The 21416-nt window shown below is 30.1% G+C and overlaps 5 protein-coding genes across 8 annotated transcripts; 4 read left to right on the top strand and 1 right to left on the bottom strand.

The window, feature by feature from the left end:
- Window positions 1-366: 366 nt before the first annotated feature.
- Window positions 367-3246, top strand: LOC119686389 (putative defense protein 3). The gene is made up of 4 exons (XM_038100963.1): window positions 367-590; window positions 684-780; window positions 850-1069; window positions 3180-3246. Exons 1-4 carry the CDS (start codon window positions 474-476, stop codon window positions 3244-3246), a joined length of 501 nt encoding a protein of 166 aa, XP_037956891.1. The 5' UTR covers window positions 367-473.
- Window positions 3247-5110: 1864 nt separating this feature from the next.
- On the top strand, window positions 5111-6372 carry LOC119680731 (probable phosphoserine aminotransferase). The gene is made up of 3 exons (XM_038093687.1): window positions 5111-5155; window positions 5235-5911; window positions 5976-6372. Exons 1-3 carry the CDS (start codon window positions 5111-5113, stop codon window positions 6346-6348), a joined length of 1095 nt encoding a protein of 364 aa, XP_037949615.1. The 3' UTR covers window positions 6349-6372.
- LOC119680732 (guanosine-3',5'-bis(diphosphate) 3'-pyrophosphohydrolase MESH1) lies at window positions 6356-8233 on the bottom strand. The gene is made up of 4 exons (XM_038093688.1): window positions 7812-8233; window positions 7451-7732; window positions 6571-6719; window positions 6356-6517 (listed from the first exon to the last, which is right to left on the bottom strand). Exons 2-4 carry the CDS (start codon window positions 7716-7718, stop codon window positions 6401-6403), a joined length of 534 nt encoding a protein of 177 aa, XP_037949616.1. The 5' UTR covers window positions 7719-7732; window positions 7812-8233; the 3' UTR covers window positions 6356-6400.
- A 2107-nt stretch (window positions 8234-10340) lies between these two features.
- LOC119677705 (pyruvate kinase) lies at window positions 10341-18387 on the top strand. Of its 3 annotated transcripts, XM_038089163.1 has the most exons (5): window positions 10341-10461; window positions 11698-11764; window positions 16458-17853; window positions 17918-18074; window positions 18141-18387. In XM_038089163.1, the coding sequence occupies exons 3-5, from the start codon at window positions 16458-16460 to the stop codon at window positions 18151-18153; spliced, it is 1566 nt and encodes a 521-aa protein (XP_037945091.1). In that variant the 5' UTR covers window positions 10341-10461; window positions 11698-11764; the 3' UTR covers window positions 18154-18387. The 3 variants fall into 3 exon arrangements, with proteins under 3 accessions (XP_037945091.1, XP_037945092.1, XP_037945090.1); XM_038089164.1 differs by lacking the exon at window positions 11698-11764; XM_038089162.1 differs by lacking the exons at window positions 10341-10461; window positions 11698-11764 and adding an exon at window positions 15240-15534.
- A 1329-nt stretch (window positions 18388-19716) lies between these two features.
- Window positions 19717-21064, top strand: LOC119679861. Of its 2 annotated transcripts, none has more exons than XM_038092439.1 (3): window positions 19717-19867; window positions 19938-20342; window positions 20401-21064. In XM_038092439.1, the coding sequence occupies exons 1-3, from the start codon at window positions 19836-19838 to the stop codon at window positions 20972-20974; spliced, it is 1011 nt and encodes a 336-aa protein (XP_037948367.1). In that variant the 5' UTR covers window positions 19717-19835; the 3' UTR covers window positions 20975-21064. The 2 variants fall into 2 exon arrangements, with proteins under 2 accessions (XP_037948367.1, XP_037948366.1); XM_038092438.1 differs by having other exon boundaries at window positions 19935-20342.
- Window positions 21065-21416: the final 352 nt, after the last annotated feature.

Here is a 21416-nt window from a genome sequence, read left to right as displayed (position 1 = left end):
AATTTTATGATAATAAAAAATAAAGTTTTGAATTGTAAAATAAATTCAGAAGTTTCCGTTTAAATATAAAGCACAACCCTAAAGTCACGCAACCCTAAAGTTCCGAATATCAGCAAAAGTTTATCGCGTTAACCACGGCTTGCAGCAGTACCACGCTATTTGTAGGCTTCGAAACACTGACAAAAAGTTTAGGCCAAAGTCTCTTTTAATAAAAACAAGCATTCAACAATTGTTGAATGCTGTCAATTGAAGAGAAAAAAGACAAAGTCAATAATAGGCAAAACCAAAAAGCAAAGCTCAGCTTTTGTTCGCTTGCAAGCCGTCCAGCCCAAAGGCTTTAAAAACGCCTAGCCTCACGGTCAGCGACAGGAGAACAAAATTAGTTTCCGACCAAAATCGTACATAACACAACAGACACTCATAGATTCAATTTCGTCTTGAATAGACTTGCAAAGAAGGCCGATAGTACAACTATGGAATTAAATTTGACAATTTGTGCATTTTGTGTATTGACCTTTTCGGTGACGGTACTAAACGGTTTTCCAAATGGCGCGCCAGCGGATGCGTGCGTGAAGAAACGCGTGAATCAGGTACAGTGAATAATATCGATTATGCCTTAAGCTATAACGAATTGTTTATTACGATTGTTTCAAAAATTATAAGTTTCAAAATGATTTCAACAGCCCCATCATGGTGAAGCACGCTCACAGCCTTTACATACAAATCCTTTTGAAGTGGTAGCCAGCGCACAATACTATCATCCTGGACAGGAAATTTCTGGTATGCTTTCGGAAGAATAGTGCTTTTAATTCGAGAATTTAATTATTTTTTGAACGCGTTTACTTTCAGTTGTAATTTATCCTCGTGATCAGAATAAACTTTTCCGCGGTTTCCTCATACAGGGCCGTGATGTGGAATCAAATGAATGGATTGGTGAATTTATACAAAGCGAAAATACAAATTCCATTCCAGAGTGCTCAGCTATAACACATTCAGATAATCGAGACAAATTGGGTGCTAAATTCATATGGAAAGCTCCGCAACATAAACGTGGTCGCGTTTACTTCACGTAAGTTTTTTATAGAATTTAAAAATTTTACCATATCATAAGGAATAGTAATAATTGTATTTCTCACCTAACTTGGAGAGAAAATAGAACTCAAAATAAGTTACTTATTCGACTCTGTATAGTATGCCTTGATAAACGAAAAATATGTGCAGCTAATATAATATAAAAAAATCCGGTATAAAATTCTACTCGAATGTTCTACCAAGGTTTTTTCAGCTTTCCATCTGTCATCTGTCATTAGTGATCAGTCATCAGTCATCAGTGAAGTGAACACCTCAACTTCTTCAGCTTCTATATTGATAACTTAATGTAGCCTAACATTTGTTGTTTTTTTACTACATGTTGTAGCCAGACCGTCATTTTTATCTCTCTCTTTTTCTTCGCTTCAAACTCCAAAGCATCAAAAACTCAATTAACAATCGATAAAATTGCATAAGCAAAACGAAATACAAATGGCAAAAGATAAAAAATTACAAATCCATTTATAGTTCGGGCTCGCTCACAATCAATTTACCAAATTTGAAATAAAATAAACAAGATTTCAACATCCGTGATTTATTTGTGCTTTGTACGTGTTTTTAATTAACGGATCCGTTTACGATTTTTCTGTTGAAATGGCATTTACTTCAAGACGACAAATACTTTACTAATGACCCATTAAACTCATTTGTATTGAATACCCAATACCCAACATCCAACATGCAACATCATGCAATCGAAGTTACTTCAGATCGCAATTGGCGCAGCGACTAATCAATGACGATGAAGCCATTTTCAGAATTTAGTTTCGCAAAAGAAACTCCAATTACTGCAGCAAATGCTGCACCGCCAGATTTGGATTATTTCCCTCGTACACGAAGTAACTTATCGAATTACTGGTTTAAGAAATATTAAATGGATCGTTGATTTGAGAAAGAAGATTTCAATCTTTGCAGCTCTTCCATTGCTTCGTTGATTTAGTAGAAACTCATTTTCTGTCATATAAAAATTATTTTTTGTTTTAAATATTGGACCTTAAACTTTTCTTCGTTAGTATTTTAGAAACAAATCATACTAAATTACTGGAAAAACTCCAGTAACTCACTGCAGAAATATTTTTAATTAATTCTTAATCAAAATTTATTTACAATAGTGTTGTGTTATAACACAAAGATTAATTATAGACCTAGGAATCATTTTTTTTGCTAAGACTAGCAAAAAAAAGATAAAGATCCACTTAAAAGATAAAGATTAGAACTTATTGAACATCATTAAGCGATTATTGCTTCTAAAATGATCAAGAAAACAAACCTTGATAAAGAAACCTTCTTTTACTAGTAATAGCATATAAATAAAAACTCTTGGAACTTGATGTACTTCATGTAGGTAATAGGGATAGTCATATGTTAATACTATGAGCAACATATTACAATTAGGGATGCGGTGCAATATGGGATTATAATGTCTAATATTTTCTTTGTACTGATTACATATTAACAATGAGATTATTATAATCATGATGAGCTCTGAGATTTAGCAAAACTAAATCTACACAAATTGTAAAACTTCACACTAAAACTAAATCAAGAAACCATTGGAGACACTTTTGCACAATCATTTTTTATTTGTTGTTGATAAAAAATTATATTAAACTCAAACATTTAAAGCGAGAGTTATTATCTTTAAACGGGCTAAGTTTCTTACTTTTAGAAAGTTTATATCGTTAAACTTAGTTGAAATTGGGCTATTCTAACATTTGCAAATGTTGAGTACAATCGTCGAAATAAGTAAATGATTACCGTTAGTTACAATCACGTTTGAATAATGAACAAATATTCCTTTACTTCATGCTGGAAATTCTTATTAAAGAGATTTTGTTTCAATAATATTCACAAACTGATTAAAGCCTTGTTACTGCGTCTAAAATAGTATAAACGCTTTCAAAGCAATTAAAATTAAAACTTCATAAGTCTTTAATAAACTATTAACCCTTTAATAAACTATTTTATATGGTCTACTGAAAAGTTGAGTTAGTATCTCGAAGTAATAATTGATTCAATACTTATATACTACTATATATATATGTATATGCATATACATCAATTATATAATACTCTTGTTATATTTCTAGCGGCACCGTTCTTCAAGACTATGGTACATTCTGGAGTGACATTGTTGGAAAGGTTCAAGCTGAATAAATAAAAATTGTCATAAAAATATTAGAGTGTAAATATGTAAATTAAATGTATGTATATAAAAAAACAACAATTTCTTTTAATAGGAAAAAGTTTTTTGGTTTAATATTATTATATATATATAGTTTGTTTTCAGTCTTGCTACATATTAAATTATAACTAATTTTAGTTTCGGAAATATAACGTGGAATATAATACTTGAAATTATTGTATGATCTGAACGTTTGAACTTTAGGCTTGGATTTTATATTTTAAGGTTATTTTTTCATTTTAAAACTGAAAATGTATTTATATTGTTTACAGATTTTTAACAAGATAAAAAATTGTTCTTAGTTAGACAATATTTCTAATACAAATTAATTCTCCGTTTCGTCCGCTCTCCAATGTGAACAGAGACATATACCCAACGCATAATTAAGCAACAATTAGAACCAACAATAGCTAAAGTCTCTTATTTGTGTCCAATTATATTGAATATTAGTTGCTAACGAATGTTACTCAATCGTGCCTAGTGCTTCTGGTGCATTCGATATTACTTATATTTCTAGTTACTATAGCCAGCTACATTGCAGCCTAACCTGCTCCGATTGATGGAAAGATAAGAACAGTGATGAAGCCATGCCTTGGAAAAAGCACTATTTAATTGCTTAAAAGAAGTGAAGCAATTCAAAAGCAATTAATGATAATTGATTATGTGTAAAAAGTATTTTTAATTAGAAAAACACATCTAAAAGATACGAGATAATTTTTTTTTTTGTAAATTGGAAGCACTTGTCAGTATTGTGTTCGCACGCTAAATTTAAGTGCGATCTGTTGCTTAGTGTGTTTACATCAGCTTTTTTGCAAATATACTTTCAAATGTTCAGTAATCGCTTAAAGTCGTCGTTATATCACGTCGAGTGGGGAAAAAAAATTTGCGTTGGAAGTGGAGGTCATACTCCACTCAACCTGCAAAATATGTGTGGAGGATTAGGTTCAGTACTGGCATAGTTAATTTGTACTTGGGGTTTGCGCAGAAGCGATCGATTGATGATTTTTCTGTGTTTTATTTAAAAATTCTGGGTACTTTTTACACAAAATATGTGCACGCACATGATCAATGCCATCCGATTTGTATAAATTGAATACATATGTATATATTGGTTTGATACTTTTTTTTTGCATACTAGGACATAAAGTTCCAATAATTTGTTTAAGTGTACATATGTATTTCCTAGAATTAGAATTTGTAGCCTAAAATTCGTGAACTCTATTTTTGATACATGAGTTTTAAACAAATAATTAATAACAAATCTATTATGGAAATTATTGGTTAGATTATTAATTGTCTGAGATATATTATGCATATATGTATGTATATATGTCTAATTTATGAAATTGAAGCTTATACATTATCACAACTGATAAAGTACATGGCATCTGGGTATTTCTCTCAGTTTAAGCTTAACTTCCAGTCTGTTTTCAATTGCCAAGTAGGCTTCCACACTTCCATTAGAGATATAGAATTATCTCAATTCGTATACCACAGATTAAATTATCTCGTTTCGCTCTTGTTTATGAGCAAAGCAGAAAGTTGTTTTTGTTCTGGTCTTTGTTCTAGTCGGCGAGTACGTATTTCGAAATGAAGGTGCCTTGCATAGCGACATATCAGCATTTCAGGCAGTGCATAAATTAGTTCATTTTAATATTTTTGCTTCGTTGCAACAACACAAGCGCTCACTCGCCTCGCTGACAGTTACGTGATTTCGTTCAGTCTTAATCTCGGAGTCTTCGATTTTTTCCGGTTATTAAAAATTCAGTTCACTGCGGTCAGTTGTGCGATTTGTTTGCTTTGTGGCTTGACTAAACATAAGAAACGTGTCGTAAAATGGTTATCAATTTTGGTGCGGGGCCGGCGAAATTGCCAGAAGAGGTTATTGACTGTTTTCGCACAATCAAAAACAGAATAATTTTTATAATTAATGACTTTTCGTATGACTTTTTAATTGTAGGTGCTGAAGAGCGTACAGGAAAGTTTACTTAACTGCAATGGTAGTGGTGTATCCATTATGGAAATGTCGCATCGTTCGCAAAACTACGCAAAAATACAGGATGCGGCCATTAATGACTTGCGGGAATTACTCAATGTTCCTGATAACTATAAAATATTGTTAATGCAAGGGGGTGGAACCGGACAATTCGCTGCAGTTTGTCTTAATCTCATGGGTCGTACAGGAACTGCAGACTATGTGGTAACAGGTGCATGGTCAGCAAAAGCAGCAAAAGAGGCTGCACAATATGGCAAAGTTAACTTAGTCTTACCCAAAATGTCTAACTATACTAGTGTACCAAGACAAAGCAGCTGGACATTAGATCCAAATGCCTCTTTTGTTTATTATTGCGATAATGAGACAGTGCACGGTGTTGAGTTTGACTTTGTGCCGGAAATCGCAAATGGTGTACCATTGGTGTGCGATATGTCCTCAAATTTTCTTTCGCGTCCCATAGATGTTAACAAGTTTGGTGTCATTTTTGCTGGTGCGCAAAAAAATATTGGACCTGCAGGTACAACTGTAGTTATCATACGAGAAGATTTGATTGGTCATCACATGCCGAACACACCCTCAATTTTAAATTTTTCACTCATGGACAAAGAAAAGTCTTTGTTGAATACACCACCAACATTTGGGTAATTAAAAAAATTAAGATTAAAAATTTTTATGTAAAATTCTTACGTTAATCTACATTTACAGTATATATGTGATGGGACTTGTATTTCAGTGGGTGAAAAGGAATGGCGGATTAGCTGGCATGGCAACAAATGCTGAAATTAAATCAAAACTTATATATGATGTAATCGATAAATCTAACGGGTTCTATAGTTGCCCAGTCGACACTGCAGTACGGTCGCGCATGAATATACCATTCCGTATCGGTAACATTACAGGCGTCGAAGAATTGGAGAAGAAATTTTTAAGCCAAGCTGAAGATGAGGGCATGATTCAACTAAAAGGGCATCGCTCAGTGGGTGGTATTAGAGCTTCTCTGTATAACGCAATGACTGTTGCCGAAACCAAACTTTTGGCAAATTTAATGTTAAATTTCTATGAAAACAATAACAAATAATTCCATATATTTTTTGACATAATATTTTTATTTGTTTTTATTCGATTGAATGTTATAGCAATCCCCGTTGTCTAAAAATGTCATCTAATAAATTTTCTAGTTGCGTATTGGTACACCGTAAATTATCCACAACTTTTTTGGCCCAAATAAAGTACTCATCACGACGTTCCTATAAATTGAAAATAAAGTATTGCAAATAATAAGTACAGAGATCAGCTTTACCTCTGACCATCCTATTGGCAAGTTAGAGCTAAGATCTCTTAAATTATCCAATTTATCAGCCAATTTCACCAACTTCGCCTTAGGACTTGTATCAGCAGCTTTTTCTATTTGTAATCTTTTGCGTTCCTGCTTTTCTAAGCATTTATCATCTGCAAGTAAAAAATAAAAAAATGTCTAAGTTAATATCAAAAATTGCATATTACTTAATATTAGATAAGTAAAAATATTTATTATATTTTCATAGATGTTTTTGGATCGTTTAGGGCCATGCTATGCAAGTGCTCAAATGGGTGTTGTTGATGTGACGACCCTTTGAGATTTATCAAACGTATGCTAGTAGGTTACGGTAGTGTAAGACGAAAGGGGATTGTTTAGGATCAAAATGAATTGGGGGTGAGTGGAATTTTAATTGAAGTCAAACTGGTTTTCAATGGTTTCAAATTTTTAAACTTAAATTGAAAGCGACAACAATTGTGGTGGTCGACGATTATTAAATTGTCGGTAAAAAACTGCACTAATGAATATATATCTAATTAATATATTCATTTAGTGGAAAAAATATAGCCAATTACATATGCAATTTTTCACATACAAGAATTTAGCTATTCGATTTCTGTTATTTTTATCGAAATATATTGTAAATATTATATTTACTTATACGAATGCGTATTAGTTTAAAATAATAAACGGTTAATACTGTTTTAACGTGTATATAGTATTTTGCGTTTGTAATGTTTAAAATATTTAATTAATTTATCATTCATTGACACTATTAAAAAAGTCGTGAATTCTGAAGATAATATCAATATCTGATTTCTGAATTACTTTATAACTTTATATACAATGAATATGCAATACATTTTGTAGCCCCTGTACTTACCAGTTACTTCGCGAACTATGTTACAAATTTCTTTCCCAAAACGACATTCAATTTCTTCAAAAGTTGTGTCCGTATCCTCCACAGTGTCATGTAGCAAAGCTGCCATTAGCACTACTTCATCGTTAACTCCTCCTTCAATGGACAATATAGTAGCTACATTGATGGGGTGATTGATATAAGGTGTCTTTATCTTGTCAAGACGTCTTTGATTTCTGTGTTTCACAGCTGCAAACTGCAAACATTCCATGAACTTTTTCGAGGGATGCATTTAGATTTATTTTTCTAAAATATATAGAACACAATATAATTTTAAAATTCACAACAAAAAATAAAGAAAAATATTTATCAGTATAAACCGCACCTGTACGCAGTTCACAAAGTATTGAGCTTTTAGAAAGCTTTTTTCTGTTCCTCAAATGTCAAATTAAAAGGCAACGAAAAAAGCTGAATGTAGGACGGCAGAATAGAAAACAAGTAGTTTTTGAGTTGTTTTTTTAGTAAAATATGTTATAAATATCCACATAAGTATATTCCCATGTGCTTAACGTGATGTCACCTCATATAACAGCTATACAGGCTTGCACAAAATATTTTGTTTTAATACTAAAAAATATTGGACCGGCTTTTTCACATACAAATTTATAACTGAACTAAAAATACGTTCATAATATTTATAATACGCCATATGTTAACGAATGGACACGTACACACATTCATATGTACATATATGTTTGTTACGATTAGATTAATATACCTAATATAAACGTTATTGTTATTTGTTTATGTATTTTATTGTCATAAATGCATTTAAGTACGTTAACTGATAGATAAATAAGCTTTAATTTATTGCATATAAATATGCTAAGTGTAATTAACAAAAGTACTTAATAAAAAAATGAGAGAAAATACCAACTGAGAAAACGCACGCACTTTGTTTTCATTCTCATAATAACATAAGTTTTGACTATAAATAAAGTTTTTTCTGCGTAAAATATATGTAGGGTTGCCAAGTTATATATATAATGTGCCTTCAGAGATAATAAAATAATATTAATTTTTGTGATTCAGTTTATTAATAGGTATATTCTTTTGACATGAATATTCCAATAAAACAACTTTTGGTACTTAAAAATAAATTGGCATCACTGCCTAAATCAGTAAACATATGACAAGTAAGAAAAAGTCAATCAAATTTGGGGTTAAATTTTATGAAAAAGTTCTTTATATAAATATACATATAGGCAACACGAGATTGCGGTTATATTCGTTTAATTAATTTTCAAACTTCCAACATAACTAGATAATGCTAAATGAGCAGTATTCAACATTGTTTTATTTTTCTTCAATTGGCTTGTAACTTTTTGCTCTTATATTAATGATTGTGTATTGTATTTGTTCATGTAAGAACACAGGAATAAAAAATTCCTTAATAAATAATTAGATTCTTCACAATTACTAACCTGTCAGTCATTTTCACAAATTTTATTATAAAATTACTTTTTTAAAATATTTAAATTTACTCATTAACACTCGAAACAGTTTTAAATAATAAACAGCTATCTAGAGATTTCCATTTTTTTCCAAAAATCATTAACAATAGATCAGTTTTAAGACTTGGCAGCATTGTAGTGCAGAAGCTATTATTCGTTAAGAATTTTCAGAAAAGTAGACTTATTATTGCGAATTTTGTTTTTGCTTTGCATTTTAAGTTTTAAGCGTGTATTTTTTTGCTTTCATGTCAAAAGAATACACCTAATGTTATATAAAATAATTATTTGTTTTAAATGTGATAAATGTCTTTTAGTTGTGACTCCACAAATCATTTCATAAGTTATTTTATTAATTTTTACGATATAGCATAGATATAGTGTTTCATTAGATAATATTAAATTTCATTAACAAAATTAATATTGATATTATAAAGACAGGCCGAAAACAATGCTGACATCATATACTACATATAAATCATTGGAACTTCAGCATAACAGTTATTATCCTAAACAGGTTTTTTATGCCTTCTTATCAAATTGGGCATGTATTTACTACTTTACTATTCTACTTCTTGTTGGTTTCCTTAGAAAATGTTTTCAAAATAGTTTTGATGACTGCTGCGTCTTTTGTAGTATTTCATTGATTTAATATTAATATTTAGTCAATATTTTCTTTATATGAAATTACTATCTATATATACTATCTTTAGTAAGAGACTTTTCATAAGGTTAAAATTCAAAAAATAAAAATTTGTACTGTGAGATCACTTTTAAATTACTTAGTGACATACTGTATACGAAAAAAAAAACGTTTTCGACTGTGGGTTATTGCAGTAAATTGATAATATTTATTTAAATTTTACAGATTGTGATTCCTATATCAAATATAGGATATCTCTTTTTATAATTGATAATATGGTTGTTAGATTATCAAAAATATGCAGTTGACACCATAAATCATAAAGATCTGCCTTTTATTATGTTTACATTTAAACTTATCGAACTCCTTCAGTATATTTTTAACCAAATTCATACAAAATTTTGGCATATGTGTAGAATTAAGGAAAATAGTTTATCCATAGCATTAAATATATATTATTATTTATAAAACAAATTGTTGCAACAAAATTTCTAGGCAGTGAAAGCATGGTTATTACAGAAGTTTTTGCTCAATTTATCCTTTAAGAATTCTGGTTTAACTTTGTCACAGGTAATTTTGCATTATGAACGAAAAATTCACACCTAATAATAAATGAAAGCTCATATCATGCTTTCATACATAACTTCAACATGAAAAGCGCTTGTAGCTCATTTTTAAGTCGTTTCACTGGACAAAAATTTCACTCTTCCCAATTGTAGTGCTATTGAAAAAGTTCCGCATTTCATGGAATGCGAATTTGACTTCAGGTTAGTTCTCAAGCAGCATTTGAGGCAATAGGTGCGTTTCGGAGTATCGTTGAAGTGGTTGATTTGTTGTAGATTTTATATTGTTCGTGAAACTTAAGCATTTATTTACACAAGGTAATAAGATATAAGTGTATGTGTTGTATTTTGTGAAATATGATACAAAAAATAGAAATTCTGGATTTTTTATTATTTTTTTTTTGTTTCACACAAAGTGTTCAAAGTAATAAATTAGTGAGTTGTGTTGGCTATTTTGCGGTTGGATATGTTTAAGCATATACGTACGCAGAGGTGAAATAAAAGTCAACGAATTTTTATTTTATTGCTGCGCTTACAGTCATCGGATGAGGAAATTTTGTTAAAGTTACAATGCATGCAATAATTGCTATATTTTTGTAAATCGAACGATGCCGTTCGTTATCACTTATTCATAACAGCAGCGTTGACGACACAATTTCGAGCAATTTTAACCTTAACAACAGTAAATAAATAATTAAATGATTGCGTCTAGTGTTCCCCAAAATTTGTCATTATCAGTTGAATAAATATTTAAAAAATGACTCAACAATTAAGTTAAATTTGGAAATTCTTTTTATTTGAAAGTGTTGAATTAGGAATTACTAGAAATAGCAAGTAGTAAATGTTAAGTGAATGTCCTCTGTGTGAAGTTCAAGGACATTCACGTCATTTAGTTTGCGATATAAACGGCTTTTACTTTCTATGATGACGTTTCCAAAAATATATTATTGGTTAAAAAAAAACTTCCACCCTCCACCCTAAAGCACAGAGCTTTTCAAATCACGATTATTGCGCATGTTTATCAATTTTTTATTTTTGCAGCTTCTGCAATACTTTTAAAATGAGTAGAATTAATCAAGATAAATCATGATGGTGTGCGTTTTCGTTGTCCCTCTTTTACATGCACAAAACGATATAAACCTTCCAAGCTCTGTCGCGTGAAGCTGTTTTGTTAGTGCACAATTTGAAGGTCATAATTCCGCGCACACATGCTTACAAAGCATATGGCAAAATGGGTTGTCTACCGGCTTACGTTATCTGCAATTAATTAGGTTTTTTTGTGAGCAGCTGTGCCCAGTAGCGTCATCAACAAAAACTTTTTTGTTTACATACATAGTTCTATAATGTTTTATTAGAAAATTTGTTTGTTTAAATAATGATACGTAATTTGTTTTTATGATACCTGCTTTGTGCGTCTTTTGACTTTTCCAGTAGAGATGAATTTTTTTTGTGTTTTGAATTTATCTTTGTGTGCTCGTTATATTGGTTAAATTATCTCATTTAATTTTTATAACACTTTTTATAATACTTCTTAATTTATTTATAAAATTTCAGTTTTGCGCTGTTGGACTAACCTAATCCAGCGAAACACTAATAATTTTTAATTGGCGTTTTAAAATTGGCAAGATTTTTAAAATTCTTTTTATTTTATTTTTTTTTATTTTATTTATTTTTTTTTATTTTATTTTTTTTTTTATTTTATTTATTTTTTTTTATTTTATTTATTTTTTTTTATTTTATTTTTTTTTTTTATTTTATTTATTTTTTTTTATTTTATTTATTTTTATTTATTTTATTTTATTTTTTTTATTTTATTTTTTATTTTATTTATTTATTTTTTTTTATTTTATTTTTTTTTTTATTTTATTTATTTATATTTTTTTTTTTATTTTTTTTTTTATTTTATTTTTTTTATTTTATTTTTTTTATTTTATTTTACTTATAATTAAGTGCTTCTACTCACACATATTCCAATGTTCATAATCATTAACATACGAATCACATAACATTTAATTACATCATTTTTAGTGAAAAATCAAATTGGTTTTGGTAGATTCTAAGTTCTGAACATTATGATTTCTTCTGCTTCCGTCTTATATAAAGTAATCAGTACCGAAGTCCTAATAACTATGGTAGTGAATTAGAAACAACCTTACATATAATGTATATACAAGGTGGTGATTTTTTTATTGGCGCCTAAGCAAAAAAATCCTATTCATTCCAGCAATTAGTATTTGTATACTTACACTCTCTTAGAACAATTTCTACAACTAGGTGAGGTGATCATGACGATGGGTGATCATGGTTAGCAGTACTAACCAATAAAAAATGAACTCCAAATGTTTGAAATTAAACAAAACCTGCTTTAATAGAATAATTTGTAACTCAGTGAAGGTATTATACTTAATGACATGAATCAATTAAGCCATACATTTTGGTTTTTTTATACCAATCAGATTTAAACTGTTTCTAGAATTGCAAATGATATAAAATCTGGTAATATGTGGGATACATTCAAAATTACTCATATATATTTTATATTTTAACAATTTTCAAGGAGGTGAATGTCACGTTTAAATTTGTGTAATCACAAGAAAATATAAAACAAGCTAGGTTCCCACGTACCAAGCTAAGGTGTATGAAATATTTGTTGTTAATTCATCTGGAAATGGCCTTACAGCGATCAATATTTTTGTTCGTTTATTAACAATTATTATTTGACGTGGGTGATTATTGGTTAAATTAATGTAAACATGAATCTTTTATCGGAAAAGAAAAAATGAAGAATTTTGTAATTTAAAACAAAAAACAAAAAAAAAAAAATCATATAGCTTCTACTAAGAATTTGTATTCGCAGCGGAATATTTGTAAGTCTATTAATATGTTAGGCCGTATGAGAGTTCGAGTAAATTTATGATAAATTGAGGGAAATAGTAAATTATGTCGGTATGGCAGCGAATGTTGGTATTTACCAGAATTTCGAGTAGGGTTAATTAGATAAAAATTAGGTAAATTAGGTGTTACCATTGTGAAAATTTTATGAGATATCAAATAAATAAATTTGAAAACTTTGAAACAAAAATAATAAATAAGTGCAATAAATAAATATTTACATAAGTGCAGTTCAAAAAAATCCCTAGGAAATTTTAATTTATTTTACCTCAATTTACTCGAACTCGCACACGGCCTTAATAAAACAATTAATCGATAGTTAACGGCGGCCATCAGTTTTATAACACAATTTGTATTATATTTTTTTTTAAACAATTTTAGAAAGAAATAATCAACCAACTTTTACTACAAAGTAGTATTATTGGAGTGTGAAATGAAAAAAATTGAAACTTTACCATAAATTGCCAGAATTTTAAATAATATAAAATTTGCGTAACACTAAATTATCATGGATTAAACCGTGTTTCTAGTGAAAAACCATAAAAATCTGGGCGTTCTTTTCGAAAATAATAGACATATATAAATATATGAAAGGGTTAACTAACATATATATCCATAGTAAAGATAATGTCATTTTTATCTAGATTATTTAAAATACTGAGCACCTCTTCAAACAGATTACACTTGTTTGTTACGCCGATGCTTTTCTTGTTACAGTAAGTACATATTAGTTCCTACCAGTTAGAAAACAACAAAAATATATATTCAGCTCTAAATAGTACCACTACGTAGTTTTCATTTAAATTATTGGTAGTTAACAAATTTACACATATATTTTGTTACATGGGTAAAATTGTTTAATTTGTGTGTGCTAAACTTAATTACACTTAACCGTTTCACAGTATTTAGGTAAAAATGCTGATTATGCAATAATATTCTAATATATATAAAAATACTGATGTTGATATTCAGATTGAACTCTGTATTCATTTAAGTAATAAACCATGTATTCCTTTATTTTTTTTAAAAATAATATAGTTAATTAATATATAATAATATAGTTAATATTGTACATATTGTAAAATTCAGAAATAGTAAATCAGCAATGATTTTGAAAGAATCAAGTTCATTGAAAAGTATACTGAACAACGAATCAGCTATTGATTTCCTCGATAATGAAAGATTTTTTCAGAAATCTATTATTGTGTAAATTGATAGCGATATATTTTTATAAAAACAATACCTAAAAGTTTACCGCGTTAATGAGTTTAATCCAATATGTTAATATTATTTTGTTACAAATTTATTACTATTGTAGCACGAGATTTATTATAATTGTAATCAGCAGTTGATTAGCAATATCAGGAGATCGAGTTTTCTAAATTTCACAATTGCAGATTAATGATCGTATTCCAAAATAGATGCAATACATATATACGGTCGTCTGTTAACAAGTAAATGACACCTTATTAATAATCAGTTGTTATACAAACAACACAGATATAAATATCTGTATAATTTATTTATATAGAGCATACGTAATTATTTAAACATTCTTCAAATAAACTTTTTTTTAAATATTGTTTTGACTATGATATGATAACATCAGATGATCAGATAACACTTGGTATAAACTTTTCCACATACCTTTTTTTAAAACTGCTGTAAAATTTTTTGACTATATTTTTTTTATTTGTTAGAAAAATTTAACCCTTAATTAAACAGAAATGACACACACAGCCACTGCTTTTATTGTGTTTTTTCTTTGTTGTGTACATATGTTATTTATTTAAAAGAGAGAAAAGCTTTCTCGTACAATTTTACAAATCGATTTATTTTTCATGGTCAGGTGAAAACATATTGAAATTGATATTTTTTAAATAACATTTTATGATTAACAAAACTAAAATTGCAGCAGCAAGAATTTGTTATTAAAAAAAAATTCCCCCAACCCTTTATTCTAATGCGACAGAACATGCATTTTGCTCCGGGTACGTGTATACCCTGTATACGCAAATTTGTTGTGTACTAATTGTTGTTATTATTATCATTGTTGTTGTTGGTATCTTAACAGAATAAAAGTTATCCAAAGCGCAGCAAGAACATTTTTCACCGAGCAAATTCTCACTTGCGTTCGGACTTTGTTATTACACAGTTGCCTTGACGTTTTCGTCAAGCGTTCAAAATCTGTTATAAATTTAAATAATATCGAAATTTATATAAAATCAAAACAATTGTGAACTGTGAACACTAAGTAGTGATTTTTTTATTTATTAAGTAATATAATTTATTAATTTGCAAAAACAGCGCATAATTAGTTGGATTGTGTGTGGCGAATTAATCCCTAAAAAGGGATTTTTATCACTAGTAGGACATTTTTTCGACAGAAAACGCTACGTTGTAGCGACAAAATTTCCAGTGAAAAGTTCGTTGACGAATTATAATTTGTTGTCCAGAATGGTGCACGCAACAATTTACGATGAGGCACCGAAACTAAAGGTATTTGATAAATTACGAATTCCCTTCCTATCGAAGGGAAGAACAAATGCATTTCACTTTGTGATTACACAACGAGCATTGACGTTGCGCTAATGATAAAAGTTTTTTTTATATGAAGTGGGATAAGGAAACAATTTTCCTAACCTTCATAAAAGGTCATGATTTGGGCTATTTCATTTCTATTTTTCAATTTAAAAGTAGAGCAATGTGCATGCCTCAGTGTGCTGCAAAAATACCTACATACATGCATGTACATAAGCGTTAATATATGATATGTAAAGTTATGCAATTGCATTCAGACGCAAGAGCGAGATTTTAATAGACAATTGCTTCCCAATTTTATACAAAGAAAACTATATACTGCACATATTTTTGGCTAACGTTGAAAGCTTAATACGAATGTACCTCACCCTCTTTCGCTCTATTTTGTCCAACATGCCAAAAAAAAAAAAATATTTTCTGTAAGCCTAAAAATCAATAAAATTTAAGTACTTTTATGATTAAGATTTAAGATTGTCAGTAATTATGATACGACAGCGGGGGTTGTCACTTTTAACACCAAATTTTTCTTAAAATTTAGATCTATGGTCGGACTTATAAAATTTTAGTGCCCGTCTTCATTTTCGGGCGGTTAATAATCGCAATAGCACATACATATATAAACTTAAGTTATAAATTTTCATGATTTCATCATTAAATTCTATAGAACTCGGACTTATGGTTTCATTAATATATAAAACTACATCTGTCTTCGTTGATAAATTCATTATTAACTTACACTTCACACATCTCAACTTCATACATTTTAATCTATCAATAATAACCATCTGCGCATTTACTAATTTTATAACTATTAACTGTATAATATGTATGAGTGTGAGATAGTTACGATTTTTACTAACAATGTTTTTATATGTATTTAGATGGGAGAAGTTCCTCAAATGATGGCCGCCGAAGCTGAATCTCAACTTGAGCACATGTGCCGTTTGCAATTCGATTCACCTGTACCACATGTACGTTTATCGGGTATTATTTGTACTATTGGGCCTGCGTCACGCAGCGTTGAAATGTTGGAAAAAATGATGGCAACTGGGATGAACATTGCTCGTATGAACTTTTCGCACGGTTCTCATGAATATCATGCTGAAACTGTAGCTAATGTTCGCCAAGCTGCCAAAAACTACTCCGTTAAGGTTGGCTATGAGTATCCAGTTGCTATTGCTTTGGATACTAAAGGTCCTGAAATTCGTACAGGTTTAATTGAAGGTAGTGGTACTGCAGAAATTGAACTTAAGAAAAATGATACAATAAAATTGACTACAAGCAAGGAGTATATGGAGAAGGGTAATAAAGATTGCATATATGTTGATTACGCTAACATCGTTAATGTTGTGAAGCCTGGTAACCGAGTTTTTGTTGATGATGGTCTCATATCATTGATTGTTAAGGATGTTAGTGAAGATACCATTGTTTGTCAAATTGAAAACGGTGGGTCCCTAGGGTCTCGTAAAGGTGTTAACTTACCCGGTGTACCAGTGGATTTGCCAGCTGTATCAGAGAAGGATAAATCCGATCTACAATTCGGCGTTCAACAGGAAGTTGACATGATTTTTGCTTCTTTTATTCGTAATGCTGACGCTCTTACCGAAATTCGTAAAGTGCTTGGTGATAAGGGCAAAAGTATTAAGATTATATCTAAAATTGAAAATCAACAAGGCATGCATAATTTGGATGAAATCATTGCTGCTTCTGATGGTATAATGGTAGCACGTGGAGATTTAGGTATTGAAATTCCACCGGAGAAAGTATTTTTGGCACAGAAGGCTATGATTGCACGCTGTAATAAAGCAGGAAAACCAGTTATTTGTGCTACTCAAATGTTGGAATCAATGGTAAAGAAACCACGTCCAACTCGTGCCGAAATATCTGATGTAGCCAATGCTATACTTGATGGCGCTGACTGTGTTATGTTGTCTGGCGAAACTGCCAAGGGTGAATATCCTTTGGAATGTGTGTTAACAATGGCAAAAACATGCAAAGAAGCAGAAGCTGCTTTGTGGCATAGAAACTTATTTGCGGATTTGGTACGTGCAGGTAACACTTCGTCATTGGATGCTGCTCACGCCGTAGCTATTGCTGCCGTTGAAGCTGCATCTAAAGCGTTAGCAGCTGCTATTATTGTTATTACAACAAGTGGTAAATCAGCTTACTTGATCAGTAAGTACAGACCTCGTTGCCCAATTGTTGCAGTTACTCGTTTCCCACAAACAGCTAGGCAAGCACATTTATATCGTGGTCTTGTGCCAGTTGTTTACTCAGGTAACAAATTCTCTAACATGGAAGAAGAGATATATGAAATTATAAATTTTGTTTTTGTTTTCAGAACCTGCATTATCCGACTGGCTGAAGGATGTTGATGTACGTGTACAATTCGGCTTACAGGTAGGCAAGAAGAATGGATTTATCAAGGCTGGTGATTCAGTTGTCATAGTAACAGGATGGAAACAAGGATCTGGATTTACAAATACTATGCGTATTGTGTAAGTAAACACAGCAGTTAATATTAGTAAAAGTTTCATTTGATTAATTTTCATTTCTATTTTCAGTACCGTAGAATAAATTCAGTGAGCGTTATACTATGGCGAAGACGCACAACTACGAATAAACAGATTATAACACACGCAACTCAAATCAGAGTATATTTAATATAAATTAGATCCTATTTAATTTTATTAATTAGTTTTATAATATAAATATAACATCAAAAAACTTCATTGGCACTATTTAACATTTAAAATGTGTTATTTAATATAAATCAGGAACAAACTCATAATAAATCCGGAAAAAAACGCATAAACTCAAGTTATTACTAAAAAGTATTCAAATATATTAAATTGTTAAAAAAGAAATTTTAAATAAAGTTTGAGTTATTTCGTTTCAAACGATCTCGATGTCTTTGTATTAATAAATCTTATAAAATCAGATTGTGATAGGCAGTATAGTATAAGGATAAAAATGATTTCTAATTAAAACGAGTTTGAAACATAATACATATATTATTTGATAAATGATGAATAAATTGCCGAAAAATCTACAATATCGATCGACAAAAATATGCCCTTGTGCGCATATTAATACGTTAATAAAATTTAAATATTTTTTTGAATTTCTTATATTCCTAAATTACAAATTAGTTTTCTACGTGCATTCTTCTCCTCCAATAATGATTGAAGCAACCTGTTGAGCATGTATTTATGAGAAATGGTAAGATTTTTAGTTGGTATGGTTGGATTTACAAGATACGACTTGGTGTTTAGGATGGCCCTTATTCAAACTATTGATATTTTCAGTCATATACCTTGTTTAGTTTTATAACGTGATGATGTTATACCAATAACCTTATAATTTATATTTATAATTTATATGTATATATATATATTACTTATAATTTTATTTATAATTATATTTACAATAAATTAAATACAAATTATAAATAAAGTTATTGAACAGTGGTTATTCATATATAAGCAATTCATTTTGGTTTTTTTTCCCTTTTGTTTTATTCATTCATCTATAATATAATACAGCATTACCAAAAATATGTTTTGTAGGAATAATTTTACGGTTCATCACCATTTAGGTCGTGTGCGAGTTCGAATAAATTGAAATTTCTTAGGGATTTTTTGCACTGCACTTATGTAAATATTTATTTATGTATTTATTAAACATCTTACAAAATTTTGACAATGGTAACACCTAATTTACCTAATTTTTATCTAATATACCCTACTCGAAATTCTGGTAAATGCCAATATTCGCTGCCATACCGACATAATTTACTATTTACCATAAATTTACTCGAACTCGCACGGCCTTTGTAGCCAAGTAATAAATTAGCATATTAATTATTATCTGGTTTTAAAAGTAAATATATAAACTTTAAGGCAATGCTGATCAATAACGGCTACAAATAATTTTTAATGATTATTTCGAAAGTTCATTTTTAAAACCAATGGATGCATTTATTTGTTTTTACTGAATTTATTTTAAATTACTGTAATTTTTATGTATGGCATATAGTATAACAACAGCTGCATATATTGATACACATACGTCAAGCTTATAAAATATTAATATTTTTACAAAAATGCAACTCTGTATGTGCAAACATGAGAACAACAATTCCTAAAAGTGGAACTTAATTTTTAGTTGTCTTATTTTAAGCAGATTTCTTTTCTTTCTAAATACAATTTTATAAAAAATATTTATCAGTTAAATAATATTAAGTGTAGCCGCTAATAATGAGCTGTAGTGAGGATTCTGATCCAGACTGGTAAGTGTGCACCTGGTACAAAATAAATTACTTTAGTACCTTTTCACAAATTTTGTATTATTTTAAGTAGGAAAACATCCAAATCAAAAACGTCTGAAAAAGTTGCAATCAAACGCGAAGTGTTTCAATCATCTAATTCAAAAACGAAATACCAGCAAAGGTTTTGTGACAAATGGTTAAACATATTTGACCCATGGTTGACTCGTTGCGATGATGATCCCAACAAGCCGTTCTGTCGTGCTTGTCAATGTCGTTTAGATTGCAATCGCTGTCACTTGCAACGCCATGAACGAACGACCAAGCATGCCCGCAATCTTGAAATACTTATTAACAAAGGTGAAGGAGCTGCTCGTCAAAATTTGAGCATACGTCAAGAGCGAAGTAAATATTACCAACAGCGTAAGAAGTTGAACTTTTCAGGACAGTCATTTCAACAATCTGATGCAGATTTAGATGCAAATGACTATATTGATGAGTATAAAAATAAGCAAACAAATGCCTAAAACGAATTATTTAAAACTTTCTCATTTTAGTACTGTTGAGCTGGAAAATGAAACTTCATTCCATTTCGTTCAGACCGAAGGAACACCTATTGGATATCCAAATGAACCATTTATGAAGCATGAGAATTTATCTAGTGACGAAGCTAGAGTTCCATTAACCGATGGTTTCAAAAATCAAAATGTACCAAAACAGGGTATTAAAAAAGAACGCATGAAATTACTTATGCAAATACAAAAAGATAAAGATGAACTGATGAACTCATACAGAGAATTGATAGGGTCACATACACATCAGTCAAGTTCTCCACATAGAGAAAAAAATCATGTAGAGCTGTTTTTTGATAGTGTCAGCTCAACTGTACAGTCCTTTTCACCGAAACTTATTGCAGAAGCTAAAATGCGTATTTCTCAACTGCTTTATGATTTGGAAGTGCGTAATTCGAACGAAACACAGAATGGATCCTTAATCAAAACTAGTAATGGAGCTACAGTAGTTTTGCCAGACTGTAATAGTGTAGAAGGATCGTATCTTGTAACTTCGCCACTAGTTATGCATTCATCACAACACCAAGAGGATGATAACGAATTTGAAGCGATTAGCTGAAGTAATTGTTATATAATTCGAATGATATTATAATAGCATAAGTGTAAAATGTAACTAGTGTGTTTAAAATAAAAAACAAATAAAATTCCACTTAAAAATATATTAATAAATTGGAAAGGAACTGCAGAAGATCGAAACAAATGGAGGCAGGTTGTGTAAATAGGTTAAGGCCCCAATGAACTGTAGCGCTAAATAAGACGAAGAAATATACAAATAACCGCAGCAATGTAGTTCTTTTTGATTTTCTAAGTTTTATTAAATTCTGATTTAATAAAATCAACGAATTTATATGATTGATATGTTTCTTCTCATATGGCTTCCGTCAGACATAAATAACGTAGAAAGCTACCAAAGTCGTTGACGACTATCTAATACTTCCTTAAGATCCTGTATAACTTGTAAATTCATCGGACAGAAATGGCTCTCTTGCAACAAGAACTAT

This window comes from Teleopsis dalmanni, chromosome 2 (assembly GCF_002237135.1).
Source record: "Teleopsis dalmanni isolate 2A chromosome 2, ASM223713v2, whole genome shotgun sequence".
NCBI lineage: Eukaryota > Metazoa > Arthropoda > Insecta > Diptera > Diopsidae > Teleopsis > Teleopsis dalmanni.
This window is presented reverse-complemented; position numbering and strand designations above follow the sequence as displayed.